This window comes from Grammomys surdaster, unplaced genomic scaffold, assembly GCF_004785775.1.
Source record: "Grammomys surdaster isolate TR1022 unplaced genomic scaffold, NIH_TR_1.0 164, whole genome shotgun sequence".
NCBI lineage: Eukaryota > Metazoa > Chordata > Mammalia > Rodentia > Muridae > Grammomys > Grammomys surdaster.
Window position 1 is genome coordinate 3,042,259 of NW_021604612.1, and position 13,240 is coordinate 3,055,498.

Here is a 13,240-nt window from a genome sequence, read left to right on the forward strand (position 1 = left end):
GTCAGGATGACCTCAAAGTCACCATGAAGTCAAGTGTGATCTTGATCTGATACACTCGCCTCAACTCACTGGGATCACAGATAGGCAGGACATGTAGAGAGAATCTCTTATACGAATCACCGGCCAATAACAAAGTTTATGGCCAATGAGCTGAGTCAGAAAACAGGAGGTGGGAGATGTGGAAAGGAGAGAGAGAATTCTGGGAAATAGGAACATGTGAGAGTCTCCCAGAAGGCTGGAGAGATGGACATAAGGAGACAGGGAGGGGACCAGCCGTGCAGCTGAACCCAGGTTAGAGTCAGAGGGCCGTGACGATGGGCATGTTGGAGAACAACATTTACTACTAAATAATTTGTCTCCGTAGTGATGGCTGGGAGTAGTCAGAAGGAACAACTAGATTTTATAACCATGCCCACAGACAGGCTGACTATCTGTAAACTACAGCATGCTGTGTTTTACAGGAGAGAAAGGCATGTAGATTGAGGGGGGATTCTTATCTAAAATAATTTCTTTTCAAAACTATTGTTTTCTTTTGTGAAATCTGTACTTTTCCCTAGCTCTTTGAATGACAGAAGAGTTCAGAGCTCTTTAGTGAGAAAGTGATGTCATAGCGCTCTGTCCTATAGACGCACACACGGAGGATCCTCTGTGCCTGAGGCGTGCCTGTGTGTCACCTCACCGTGATCAGTTTACCAAGACTGTCCTAGACCCTTCCACCTCACCGCTAAGAAGCAGTGTTGGCTTGAAAAATATTTAATGTGGTATTTCCCCTAAGGCCCTAAATCTTAGGCAGAAAAATGTACATTCCTATGAGAAGAGCTTTTTATTTTTATTTTGTTTTGAAACAGGCTCATTATATAGCTCAAACTCAGTGCCTGGCTTAGAGTGTTCCTAAGCCAGAGTCTTTATAGGCTTTGCCTCTGTGCGTGTTTCTGTGTTTGTTCTTTGAGAAATGTGTATTGCTTTCTTCTTGCTCAGTGTGCATGCGCGTGTGTGTGTGTGGCTATGGGAGTCTCCTTTCTTCTACCATGCAGGTCCAGGACACCAGGCTTGGCACAAGTGCCTTTGCCAAACAATAAGCTCTGTTGCCAGTCCCCAAGCCTAGTTTTGAGATCAGCAGGGGTCGGGGAGGACATAAGCCCCCTGGAGCTGTAGATTGACAGGCAGGTGAGCTGCCTGCTGTGGGTACTGAGAACTGACAGTGTGTGTGTGTGCTCTTAACCACTGAGAGCTCTCCCAGTGTTAACAATAATTTTAAATGTTATTTTCAATTATTTTAATTATCTAATTTAATTATTTTAAATTGTTTTATTTATTTATTTTTAAATTGATATTTTTAGCCCCTTATTTAATCTTGATTGGGTCATTTACTTGCAGCCTTAATACAGATTTTTACTTTAAATATTCCATTATAATAGCTTATGTGACCGTTTTCATATATGACATCTCAGCAGGACTAATTAGTTAAGTACATGGCATACAGAACACAGGTTTGGGGGTCCATTTCATTCAGCAATTATCAGATTCTGACATTCCTCTCTCTGCAAAACTCTGCTCACAGGTCTCAGCTCCTGGTGCAAAATTAACTTTTCTGTGTAGAATTTTAGCTTGACCTAACCCCTAGAGATTTAATTATCTAAGTAGTGTAATGTTTAAGAAAGTCTCTTCAGAACTGACAAGGTGGCTCAACAGGTAATGGCACAGGTTGCCAAGCCTGGGAGCCTGAGTTGAGCCCTGAAACCCACATGGGAGAGGCTACAGCTCCACAAGTTGTCCTCCGACATCCACATGTTTAAATGGCACACCCACATACAAACACAGAAAGTAATAACAAGTAAATAAATAAATAAGTAATCATAATTCTAAATAATGAAAACCTTTTAGATTATTCCAGTGGGCAGCTAACAATTAAGAAAGAACACTGAACTGTGTCCTGCACTGTCCCAGGACTTTTCTCTTTTAGTCTCTTATTCTGATGACTTAAAATTTAACAGTCAAACCACCACCACCACTCCCTCCCCCAAAAAAGTCAGGCAATGGTATTGGGGTGCATGCCTTTAATCTCAGCACTCAGAAGGCAGGGGCTGGGGGGGTGTCTATAAGTTTGGCCACTGTGGGTCTGAAAGCACCAGGGACAGCAAGGAGCCCATCCTCTCTCTGGAACCCTTAGAGTCTGGAAGCTGCACATTACACACTTTCCCACAGACCCTTTGTGGTTCATGAGTTACTGTCCTTGAAGGACAAGGACAGCCCCTGTAGAACATGGAGTCTGGATAAAGACTGAAGTCATGGCAGGTCTAGAAACTGATGTCCAATTCCAGTTCTCCCAGCAGCTGGGAAAACGGCTCTGCAGTCAAGAGCACTGGCTGCTCTTCAGAGTTTAATTCTCAGCACCACATGGCAGCTAACAGCTGTAAGTCTAAGTCTAGGGGATCTGGTGCCCTCTTCTGACTTTCTGTGGGCACTGCATGCACACAAAACTCCATACACATGAAAGAATACAATTTTTAAAAATGAATTTCAGTGCTTAAACCCTCTTGGATAGAGTGAATCCGGATGTTCTGTCCACGTGTCGAGGCATTTCTTCGATGATGTGTTGCCTCCAGTTAAGTCTTACCATCCTCAGGCCGTCAGGACCACATAGACGACCTCCGAGCTCTCAGACAGCGTCAGCGCACCACGTGATGCTCAGCTCGGGCAGTAGTTTATGAAAGCGGGAGTGCAGAGCTATGTTGCCTGTTCCAAAGTAAGGGCTAATGTGTCCTGCTTTCCTCCTCAGGTATCCAGACTATTGATTCCACCCAGGCTCTGTTCCTCCCGATTGGAGCGTCCGTCTCTCTCCTAGTCATGTTCTTCTTCTTTGACTCAGTTCAAGTCGTTTTCACAATATGCACAGCAGGTAATTTAGCTTCAGGTTTACTAAAAGGAATTAACATTGTATTTTAATTATTGTTCAGAAGTTATAATGTATGTGCCATGCCATGCAAGTTGAACCTTCATTATCTGTTAGCAGAGTATTCAAGAAAGGCAGGGATTGGAAAACTCAGGAGCCCCAGTGACTTGTTTCTGGCAGATAACTATGACTGTTAGTCATAGTGGCCATTAGCATCCTCTACTAATCTGTCTGCAGGTAGCAGTATTGATAGCTAATCACAATAATTAGCTGCCAGCTTGGCGGTGTGTTTCCAGGCTAAGCAATGATGGACATACAGGGAATATATATTATATTATCAAAAGCTGATGACTTGGGGCTGGAGAGATGGCTCAGTGGTTAAGAGCACTGACTGCTCTTCCAGAGGTCCTGAGTTTAATTCCCAGCAACCACATGGTGGCTCACAACCGTCTGTGATGGGATCAGATGCATACTCTTCTGGTGTCTCTGAAGACAGCCACAGTGTACTCATATTGATAAAAATAAATAAATGAATTAAAAAAAAAAAAGCTGATGACTTTAGGGGGTTCATCCTCTGTCTGCTGCGGGCTCCTTCTTCCTGAGTTATGGGAGGATAAGAACAGCATACCCCGTCCCCACCTATGTCACACTAGGTACTAGGTTTTTTGTGTGTTTGTTTGTTTTGTAAAGTAGTTATCCATGTAGTAGTGAAAGACCTCTGTTTCTGGGCACATAGCTCAGTACTGCACACATGCATGAGTCCCTGGGTCCCAGCCTCAGCACAAGCAGACAAACAGGGGAAAGATCTTTAGGTAACTTTTTGACTTGTTAAGAAAAGTATATTAGAAAACCATCTTCCATGAGCTATGCTACTTTTCCTGTAATGGGTAAAGAAAAAAATTAATGAAACTTACTTTCTTTTCCTAGTTCTTGCAACAATAGCTTTTGCTTTTCTTCTTCTCCCGATGTGCCAGTATTTAACAAGGCCCTGCTCCCCTCAGAACAAGTAAGTATTCAGGTCGTTCCCTCAAAGTTATAAGAGTAACAGGGGTTAGCTGGAAAACAGATGGCCAGAGACTGGGGTTGGAAGATAATGTCTCCTTTTGCACCTTTTTATGGCACAGGAAATGCAGACATGTTCACAAGTGGGGACTCTTGCAGGCAGCTCTCTAGGGCCCATGAGAGGAGAAGAGGGGTGGGACCCGAGGCTCTGCTGACCTGCAGGGGCTGCTGCCTTTGCGCAGCGTGTGGTCAACACCTTCCCCCGGGAGCCATTGCTCCACGGATACAGATGGAGGTGGCGCTGGGAGAACACTCATTTGTGGCATCTGGTTTTCAGAAATGAGTGACAGCCGAGTACATTTCCCATCTTACAGATAACTCCTCATCGCTAAAGGAGTGGGGTCTGCTCCTTTCTTGATTTTATTTTCTCTTAAGAATAAAATTTGCCTTGTATATAACTTCCAGAGATGATTATTTTACATTATACTTTTAGACACCTGTGTTGATAACTTATCTTAGTATAAAAAAATACAGTCTCAGTGCAGTGGTTCAGTCAGTAAAAGTGCTTGTCTAGTTAACCCTCATGGCCTGAACTTGACCCTAGGACTACACAGTGGAAGGACAAACTGACTTCACAGTGCTGTCACCTAACCTCCACACATGTCACACACACACACACACACACACACACACACACACACACACACTGATAGCAATAAATAAAATGTGAATTTAAGAGATGAACTGCTTTACCAAGTGGGAGCTGAAGGATAACTCACTCGGTAGACCAGGCTGGCCTCGAACTCAGAAATCCGCCTGCCTCTGCCTCCCAAGTGCTGGGATTAAAGGCGTGCGCCACGACTGCCCCGGCAATTCCTGAGTATTTCATAGATGACTCGAGCAAGACTTGGATCTCTTAGCTTCCCAGGGATTAGGTACTGCCCGCTCTGAGCCAGCCACTGTGAACACAGTGCAGTACGCCCCTCAGTCCAGCCAATGTGTTTTCCAGGATTTCCTTCGGTTGCTGTGGGCGTTTCACTGCTGCCGAGTTGCTGTCATTCTCCCTGTCCGTCATGCTCGTCCTCATCTGGGTTCTCACTGGCCACTGGCTTCTTATGGACGGTGAGTAATGTCATAGGCTGTGACTGTTCCTTGCATGATTTCATGGGTCACAGCCTCAACTGTGGGCCATGGACCAGTGCGAATATGTAAATCTCAAAACAATTGTGAAGATCAAACAAAAGTTAATTCAGAATCAAACACACGGTGAAGCCACAGCTTTGACACTGGCTTTGATGCAGTGCATGGGTGTTGGCAACATCGTTATTGAAGGTGTTGCCTTCACTAAAAGCCTCGGTTCTGAAGATACAGGTGCCCTGCCTCCAACCCCTCCACTCATACTGATGCATCTGTATGCTGCACTTGCACTGTTGGTACTGCAGTGCCCAGTCTTCTCTCTCAGAGAAACACAGTGGGCTAATAGAAAACGGAGGCTTCTCCCAGTCTGCCGTCGTCTCTCAGCATGTAAATATCGAACTATCATAGCTTTGGGTTGGGTTGGAATAGTTGATTCTTACAACTGCTATTTGAACCAGGCATAGTGGCACATGTGTTTGTTTGTTCCAAGACAAAGTTTCTCTATGTAGCTTGGCTATCCTGGAACCCATTCTGTAGACCAGGCTGGCATAAGCTTTTTATTTCCAGCATTCCCAAGGCAGGAGGATCTCTGAGTTCAAGATCAACATGGTCTATAAAGCAAATTACAAGCACCAGGGCCACACATACCCTCTCCAAAAAAAAAAAAAAAAAAAAAAGATAATGATAAACAAAATTGCTGTTTTGAGTTGCTGGCCTAGTTTTTATTTAAAAAAAAATAATTGGGGCTGGAGAGATGGCTCAGTGGTTAAGAGCACTGACTGCACTTCCAGAGGTCCTGAGTTCAAATCCCAGCAACCACATGGTGGCTCACAACCATCTGTAATGAGATCTGATGCCCTCTTCTGGTGTGTCTGAAGACAGCTACAGTGTATTCATATATAATAAATAAATCTTTAAAAAAAAAATAATTGAATATCTTTTGGCTTTGAATTAGGATAGAATTTTTAAGTTTCTAAAATAGTCATAAGCATACTTCTGGCATTTGGTATTGTATACATATGCAAAGCAGCAGTCTTGGCAGTGACAGCTATCATCTCTGCAGAATAGTGAAGGTGTTTCCTAGACAGTATCATTCAGCCAAGACTTGTTCATGGAAAATGTCTAGCATAGTATTAGTATGCAGATATTTTTGTCTCCAGTAGTAAAATTATGTCTTTTAAATTTATAATTTATTATCAGTAAATGTTTGCTTCACATACCAATTTTACAGGCCTGTTATCCAGGGCCACATAAAAATTCATTGAGCAGAAGGAAGCTGCCCATGTAGATGACGTAAGCCTGCTGTAGGCAGAGCCGTCACAGACACTCAGTCCTGGGCCACTCCTGCCCTGTTCTCTAAGCTATCAGTGGCAGTCTCCTGCCCCAGCTGTGCAATGGCCCTGGCATCTGCCTGTGGGCTTTCCTAAGGCAGGCAGCCATGACCACTCACTAGTTCTTTTTAGAAGACTGTGCTGTGACCAGTTTTATCGCTCATGCATAGTCTTTCCTCCGTTTCTGCTTATAACACAAGTTCTGAGGTGGAGACTTCCTTATGTAAGTGGGAATACATGCTACAGAAACGCTGCATACAGACAGAGGCTGGGGCTGGAGTCGGCGTGCTAGGGAGGCTCGTCCTGCTCTTGGCATAGGGCCTGAGTTCAGTTCTCGGCACTGCTGTCAGGAAGCCCCCAGCAGCCTGTAACTGCAGCTCTGAAGGCTCCCCCCTTCTGGTTCTGCAGGCATCCGCACACCCATGGTGTACATTCATGTATTCAGTGATACGTTGCGGTGTGCCTCTTCTTCATAGCCATAGTATATGCTGGTGTCGTCATGTAGAGAACCATCGAGCCCTTATAGATAGCTTCAGAGCATTTTGAAGTATATGTGTTATTTAACTGATACTGTGTCTTTTTAAGCAACTGAGATAAACATGGTAGGTCTACTCTTTGGTAAAGGTGTGCCATCACTCTGATCCAGTGAGGCAGGTGTTCTTTCGAGCTTTGTCACAGCACACATGATTTTCTAAAGAATTTCCAGGCATGACATCCGCCCAGTAAAGGTTTTCTATATTTACTGCGTGTGTTCTGAACAGGGTTTCTCAGGGTGCAGACTGCTTACAGCACAGTGAGGGGACGAGCCGGGGTGCAGACTGCTTATGAGTTGTTTAGACGGCATGGACATTGGTCCAACTGTAAACATACTTTTTAAACAGAAAATCTGCAGACACGAGGCATAGGAGATGTTTACTGTAAAGAAGTTGCACACTCGATCCTTGTGCCTGGGAGACGCTGCCATTGTTAGCCTGAGGAAGGGTGTGCTTGTCACATTTCACTCTCGGAAGCCCTGCCTTCAGGACTGAAAGGATAAACCATATTCTGCAGTGACCACAACTATACTGCATTTCTATCCTGAAACCCACGTACAGGGAGGGTCCCCTGTCTGTCACCTAAAGGTCTTACTGGAGCACTGAGCAGCGTTCGGCCATTGCTGCAGTTTGCAGTGTACCTAGAGGAGAAAATGCTATAGCAATCCAGGCAGGCACTGGCCACGGCTTGTGCAGAGCAGGTGTGAGAAATGAGTATTTTTTATCTGCATAACCAGAAGTCAGGAACACGTTACATAACAGATGAATTGGCATAGAGTAAATCTGAGAAACTCGATACACAGCCAAGGAAACATGTCACTTTCTCCACGTGGTGTGAAGTCACCCACAGGTCGATGAGAGACACCTGGCTGAGAGGAGAATTGGTTGCCATGGAAACTGGAGATGTCACCTCATGTTTAGAAAATGCTTGTGGTTCTCACAGCATGATCCCCTCCGCCACTGATGAGGTGGTGGCGCAGCCTTAATCCACTTGGGAGACAGAGGCAGGAGGATCTTTGAGTTCAGGGTCAGCCTGGTCTACAACTAAAGTTCCAAATCAGCTATAGGAAAACCTCATCTCAATAAAAAATAAACAAAAGTTCCTTAGTAGTTGCAGCACCTAACTCTTTGACATCCTGTCTCACACTGAGAAATAATGTCTCTCGGCAGCTGTTTTCTGTCGTTTTTATTCTGTGTGTGCTGTGGCATGTGTGTAGAGTTCAGAGAGCAACCTTTAGGAGTCAGTTCCCTCCACTATGGGTTTGGGAGACCACACTCAGGTGATGAGGCCTGTGTGTCTAGTGCTTTACCATCTCTCTGGCCCTTGTGTTTTTATCTGAGAATTTCATACACGTATGTAATACAGTGTGATCATAATCACCTCCACCCTTGAATCTGGACCCCTTGGGAGGTTTTTTCCAACTCTCCCTGGATACCCTTAACTATCCGCACTCCCTCAAACTTGCTGTCCTGTGGTGTTGTTTCCTTTTGCAGCTCAGGCTGACCTCCAGCTCCCTTTCCTGCTCCGCTCTCCGGTGCTGAGAAAACAAACATACATACATACATACATACATACATACTACCATCACTCCTGGAAGTGTATTTTCTATATAGTTTTTTAATGTATAGAAAATTCTTTGTGTGTGATGGTGGATGCTTTTAATTCTAACAGAGAGACAGGACAGTTTCTGTGAGTTCAAGGGCAGCCTAGACCATATAGCAAGTTCCAAACTACATAGTGAGACTGCATAGTGAGACCCTGACTCAAAAAAGGGGGTATGGGAAAGATGTGTGAACAGTTGAAAGCACTTGCCGCCCTTCCAGAGGACCTGAAGCACTCACAATGACCTATAGTAGCTCCAGCCGGCCTCTGCACTCAAGTGTGCAGCCATACACACTTACACAAACGCACAGGGGTGAGGGAGTATGTCTTTAAGACATGCTGGGGAGATGGTTAGACGACAGTGATGCTGATCTGCTGGGGTTGGAGACGAGCACCACCGTGCCAGACTGAGACGGACTTTGTAACCCCGTGGTCACTCCTCTTTACAGTGTAGTAGATATAACTGTTATTCTAAGCTAGACAATTCATTGATTTTCGAGGGGGGGGGGCAAGTGAGATAGGGTTTCTCTGTGTAGCCCTGGCTGTTCTGGAGTGGAGCTCTTTGTAGACCAGGCTGCCCTGGAACAGAGATCCCGTCTTCCTCTGCCTCCTGAGTACTGGGATCAAAGGCGTGTACCACCTTCAATGTCCACCTCAATGAATTGTTTTTATACTACAAGAATCGGAAAGGTAGGAAGAAGTACAAGCTGGCCTCCAACTCAGGATCCTTCTGCCTCCGCCTGCCTTTTATTAACATTTTTTTTGTGTGTGTGTGTCTATGACTACTCTATCTGCCAGAAGAGGGCACCAAGTCATATTACAGATGGTTGTGAGCCACCTCGTGGTTGCTGGAAAGTGAACTCGGGACCTCTGGAAGAGCAGTCAGTGAGCACCCTGCCGAGGAGATGTTCATGGAACCGGGGATCTAGGTGTATACACAAGCACACGAACACTGATGAGAAATCTAAAGTGTGTGCAGGCACAGTAGCTCACATCTTCAATCCCAGCGCTCTAGAAGCAGGTCAGTCTCAGTGAGTTATAGGCTAGCCTGGCGTACATAGAAATAGATAGTTCCAGGTCAGCTGTAGCTGCATAGAAAGTCCCTGTCCCAAAATACAATAATTCTTTGATGGACATAAGATCCTTACTAAAAACAAAGTGCATTTCCGTGTGCACAGGGCAGACAGGGAGTGCTGTTAGCACTCTGTATTTGCCAGGGCCAGGCTTCTTTATTATATTCAAGTCTCTTGTATTTAAAACAGAAATAGCCATGCACAATAATGAAATACATGTATTTCTTTACTTTCACAAAAAACAAAACAAAAAAATAAATAAAAAAGTTTGGCTGAATATTTCACATGCAGGCTGTGTAGTGTGTCCCCGTGTTTGTTCAGGATTGATGAGTGTCCTGAGTTTGTACTCCTCGGGGTCAAGAGTGCCCTTGCACAGCATCAGTACAGAATGGCCTGGTCAGAAGCTGTTGGGGGCTGGGCCCTGACCCCTAGTCACATCCTCACACTGCAGTTTTTAAAAATAATTTAACCTGTTACAGTCCATAACTAAAGTAAGAGTGATTGTAGGGAAACAGAGTCTTTGTAATTTCACCACTGTTCTGTGAGACAGAAGAGTTACGTGCAGTAAGAAGTGCTGGAGTCCTCAGTGCATGTTCCATGACAGCACGCTGTGACTGTATGAGCACACGTGTCCTATCAAGGCTTCCGGTGGGATGGCGGTGCGCAGGGGACCGCTGTTGGGAGCACCTCCCCCTTGTCACAGTTGGTTCTTAAAATTAATTTTTGATATTTGTGTGTCTACAAACCCTTACTACCGACTAATTTTTTTATGTTAAACACAGTTTAAGAAAGTGGCCTTAGAGGACCTTTGTGTAAATTAGTCAGAGAACTGGGAGGGGGACCGAGGGAGGGTTGCTGGCAAATATGTCGAGATTAAAATGTTGCAGATATTACATCGATGGCCTGATAGGGAAAGTACAATAGAGAGAACAGTGAATTATTGGATATTGGAGTGGTGTCTGAAGGAAGGACTTTTTTTTTTTTTAAAGACAAGGCCTCACTGTGTAGACCAAGCTGGCCTTGAACTCAGAGATCTGCCTGCCTCTGCCCTTCTGAGTGCTAGGATTAAGGTGTGCACCACTATGGTCGGCTAAATTGACTTCTTAACAGGGTAATGTACTCAACCCAAAGGAACAGTGTCAAGACAGGAGTGAGGACGTCTCCTGTAGCTCAGGATGATACAGACCCCGGGTCTCCAGCAGCCCAGCCTTGTGTAGAATGAGGCGACCTACCTCACCCTCGCAGGCCTGGGTGGGCTGCTGAGTGAGAGCTCAGAGCAGCTGAGTCTGGGGAGGCCCTGGGTTGGGTAGTGAAGAGCTCGTGGAGAGAGACCTCCCACCACTCACTGATCACATGCTTCCTCTGCACTCCAGCCCTGGCCATGGGTCTTTGTGTCGCCATGATCGCCTTCGTCCGCCTGCCAAGCCTCAAGGTCTCCTGCCTGCTTCTCTCAGGGCTCCTCATCTACGATGTCTTCTGGGTGAGTGTGGACTTCCCTGTTCTTGTCCTGTTCTCTTCTGAATTTAGGTGAAGTGGTTGCTGCTCAAAGCTAAATACCCAGAGCCTGGCACGCCGGCCTGAGGTGATTGACTCCCTCTGCTGTGGGGCTGTAGGTCTTAATCATATACCAGCCTACGGTACCTTCTGCTGGTGCTGCTTGATACAGCAGGCAGTGTAAGTGATGGGTGGACCAGGCAGCATGCTGCTGAGGGCGCTTGCACTCCATTCCACTGGTCAGGGAGTGTCTGTGGGTCTGGATGGACTGCAGCCTTCAGACTCCACAGATGTGCCGTCACAGAGTCTGATGCCTCAGGCAGAGATGGCTGCTGGCTAGTGTGGGTGCAGCTCCTCATGCAGCGTCTCCTGTCTCTTCGTCTTGGCAGGTGTTTTTCTCAGCCTACATCTTCAACAGCAACGTCATGGTGAAAGTGGCCACGCAGCCAGCTGACAATCCCCTGGACGTTCTGTCCCGGAAGCTCCACCTGGGACCCAATGTGGGGCGTGATGTTCCTCGCCTGTCTTTGCCTGGAAAATTGGTCTTCCCAAGGTAGGACATGGGGGAGCACACTGCCTTCTTGCACGGGTCTTCTTTTATCAGCATTCCAATCCTACACTGAGAAGGACCGTCATCCGCAGACCTGTGTAGACAGGGAGGATTTTACGTTAGCACATAGTGAGTGTTGTGGGTTATTCATGGCCTCCTCACGTGTGCGTACTGTGGATTTGCCCTTCCCCGTTCCCCTTCTACTTTCACGCCATGTTTTATACATGTTCATGTAGATTCTATTTCCTACAAATGACACTTTGCTCTTGATGGCAAAGTAAAACTCCCTGTGTGTGTGTGTGTGTGTGTGTGTGTGTGTGTGTGTGTGTGTGTGTACGCGCGTACGCAAGCGCCCTCCCACCTGTGAGCACTGTGGCTTTTCTCCTTTTTTTTTCTTCCTTTTTAGTTCTTTTCCTTTCTTAGGGTCTCAAGGTGTTAGCTCTGGTCAGCCGAGAACACAGGGATCTGGCCCCTGAGTGCTGAGAGCTGTGCTGTGGCCCACCATACCTGGCCTGTGTTTTCTCCACAGTGACCACTCTGTGAGATGGACTCACACTGTGCTTTGATGACATTCCCTAAAGAGGCTGACTGTTTTCAAGGATGTATTAGTCATTTATACCTCTGAGAACTCTGTTCGGTTCAGTTCCTATCGGTTCCTTTGTTTCAAGTTTTGAACTCTTTATGTATTGTGTATGTTAGTCCCAGCAGCATAAATAGGAGCTCGCCCTTCTCTCTTTCCTTCAGTTTGTTGGAGCCCCAATGCAGTCCTGTTTGTCAGTTCTCAGTATTACCTGGGCTGGTGAAGCCGTTAATGGAAAATCTTGCCTGTCTATCGCTGGAAATGTATCCCCCTTACCAGTTTTAAAGTTGCAGTTCTCAGGGTTTTGTTTGGTTTTTCAATATCCGTGTGCCTCAAGAGTGCTCAGTGCCCTTGGAGCCAGCAGAGGGCGCCCGCTGCCCTGGGACTGGAGAGACAGATGGCTGTGAGCTGGCACGTGGGTGCTGGGAGTGAGCCTGAGTGAGACACCATGACCATGCAGCTCTAAAGGGAAAACATTTCACTGGGGCTGGCTTACAGTTCAGAGGTTCAGTCCAATGTCATCTTGGCAGAAAGCATGGCGGCCCACAGGTAGACTTGATGCTGAAGGGGTAGTTGAGAGTTCTACACTGGACCAGCAGGCAGCAGGAAGAGACAGTCAGACTAGGCCTCGCTTCAGCATTTAAGATCTCAGAGCCTGGGCTGCAGAGAAGGCTCAGCGGTTAAAAGCACTGACTGCTCTTCCAGAGGTCCGGAGTTCAATTCCCAGCAACCACATCGTGGTTTACAACCATCTGTAATGGGATCTGATGCCCTCTTCTGGTGTGTGTGTAGAGAGCAATGGTGAATACATAAAATTTAAAAAAAAAAAAAGATCTCAGAGCCTGCCCCCAGTGACAACCTCCTGTGTAAGCAAGCATTCAGACACAGGAGTCTGTGAGAGCCACTCCTACTCACACCCCATGGGGATCTACTCTCACACCCCATGGGGATCTACTCTCACACCCCATGGGGATCCACCCTCACACCCCATGGGGATCTACTCTCACACCCCATGGGGATCCACCCTCACACCCCATGGGGATC

At 46.2% G+C, this 13,240-nt stretch overlaps 1 protein-coding gene across 2 annotated transcripts in view; it reads left to right on the plus strand.

The window, feature by feature from the left end:
• The window catches only part of Sppl3 (signal peptide peptidase like 3), an 85,002-nt gene that overhangs the window by 65,445 nt on the left and 6,317 nt on the right, over window positions 1–13,240 (plus strand). For both annotated transcript variants that reach the window (XM_028765465.1, XM_028765464.1), the window contains exons 4-8: window positions 2,780–2,899; window positions 3,821–3,899; window positions 4,905–5,017; window positions 10,946–11,052; window positions 11,456–11,619. In XM_028765465.1, coding sequence (XP_028621298.1) covers window positions 2,780–2,899; window positions 3,821–3,899; window positions 4,905–5,017; window positions 10,946–11,052; window positions 11,456–11,619 — 583 coding nt within the window. The remainder of the gene's footprint in view (window positions 1–2,779; window positions 2,900–3,820; window positions 3,900–4,904; window positions 5,018–10,945; window positions 11,053–11,455; window positions 11,620–13,240) is intronic.